General features: G+C 40.5%; 1 protein-coding gene across 1 annotated transcript; it reads left to right on the forward strand.

Annotated features, from left to right (window-relative positions):
• Positions 1-586: 586 nt before the first annotated feature.
• Positions 587-1,486, forward strand: LOC106302692 (glutathione S-transferase T3-like). Its single transcript, XM_013739151.1, has one exon. It carries the CDS (start codon positions 587-589, stop codon positions 1,484-1,486), a length of 900 nt encoding a protein of 299 aa, XP_013594605.1.
• Positions 1,487-1,946: the final 460 nt, after the last annotated feature.

Consider the following 1,946-nt stretch of genomic DNA (forward strand, 5'->3'; position numbering starts at 1 on the left):
GACACTTGTTTTTGATTATATGATTCTTTGTTACACTGTGTGCTTTGCTAATTTGGTTTGCATTGATGAATCATGCTAGGAGGGAAAGATCAGAATGCATAAATTAGTGAGAACTTGAGGAGCGAAACACATGAGGCGTATCAAAACCGGTAGCTCTCAAGTCATCTCAACGCCACTCTTCAAGCTCTTGGAGGCGTATCACCCCCTCTCGGTTAGGTTAGTGTGCAAACTTGATCTCATTACTTATGTTAATAAATGCTTAGAGTTAGGTGATGGTTAGAGTTAGGTTAGGGTAGTGAATATGCTTGTTATATTGTCGTTGTGCTGGTGATGAATGCTTCTGATAGCTCTCAAATCTGATTAATGCGTGTTAGGAGAGTCTGCTTGGTAATAAATTTGTTAGGTTAAGGCAATCAAATCTAATAAATTTGTTAGAGTAAAAGCAATAAAAAGCCAACAGGTAGCTCTTTTCATTTATAAAATCCGTTAGCTTTCTCTTTTTTTTTCATCTTCAAACACGATCTCCCATTCTATTCTTCCTCAAACACATCTCTTCTTCTTCCTCTCTGCTCTCACATAATACTAAATGGATTCAACGAATCCCTATAGTAAGACAACGAATTTTGTTGACCTGTTGAACAGTCAACAAAATCCTGTCCTTCCTGAACCCTTTAATTATGGGAGTTTTTCATCACAAGTCCCTCTGTTCAGTACTCAATGTACTGAAACCTCAAGCTTCTGTGAAGACTCAGCTACAGGACGCAAAAAAAGAAAGAAATGGACTCCCACAGATGATCTGGTGCTAATTAGCACATGGCTAAACACCAGCAAAGACCATGTCGTCAGCAATGAGCAGAAAGCCGGTACTTTCTGGAAACGCATAGCAGCTTACTATGCAGCTAGTCCAAAGATGGTGAAAGGTGAAAAGCGAGAAGCCCTTCAATGTAAGCAAAGGTGGCAAAAGCTGAACGATCTTGTTTGCAAGTTCTGTGGCTCCTATGATGCTGCAACAAGACAGAGAACTAGTGGCCAGAGTGAAAATGATGTAGTCAAACTGGCACATGAAATCTTCTACAATGACCATAAGAAGAAGTTTAACCTTCACCACGCTTGGGAGGAACTGCGGCATGACCAAAAGTGGTGCGAGCTTGCAACAAGTAAGAGGGATGGAACCGCTAGGAAAAGAAAGTGTGAGGATGGAGCACAATCAGCCAGCTCCCAAGCAACTGTCGATCTTGATGATCAAGCAATGAAACGTCCTCCTGGTGTGAAGGCAGCGAAAGCAGCATCTGGTAAGAGAAATGTGGTAGATCAGCAGGCTGCCTCTCAGTTTCAGACCATGTGGTCTATTAGAGAGAAAGACTTGGCTGTGAAAGAGAGACTCTCGAAGATGGGTTTGCTAGAGAGGCTCATTGCCAAAAATGAACCACTATCTGAATTTGAAGAAGCGCTTAAGCAGAAGCTAATAACAGAGATGTTGGGTTAATGTTCTGTTTGATGTCTACAAACTAGTGTCTTTGGTTAAATTTTCGGTTTGATGTTCTGTGTAATGGCATGTTTCATGTTCTGTTTAACATCTATCTGTAAAATATTGTATGCTTCAATGTTAAATGTGAAATGCTCTATTTTATTTATTCGCTTGCCACATCCTTGTTTCCTTATATATTTGAGATCACTGATGCATTTACATGAACTATGTTGAACATTGGGCTGACTCACTGATGCATTTACATGTATATGATTGTAGGACCATTTGAAGCATAGAGACAGAGGCAAGAGAAGTCACGAGAAGCACGAGATGTCATGTTCGGTTTGGCAAGAGAAGTCACGACAGGTTATGTTTGTATGTATGTGTCACGAGATTGTTTTTGGACGTGCATGAGAGGCGATGGTTTTGTTTGTATGCATGTTTTGGTCACGAGATGTTCTACTTGTCTGCATGTTTT

Source organism: Brassica oleracea, chromosome C7 (genome assembly GCF_000695525.1).
Source record: "Brassica oleracea var. oleracea cultivar TO1000 chromosome C7, BOL, whole genome shotgun sequence".
Classification (NCBI taxonomy): domain Eukaryota; kingdom Viridiplantae; phylum Streptophyta; class Magnoliopsida; order Brassicales; family Brassicaceae; genus Brassica; species Brassica oleracea.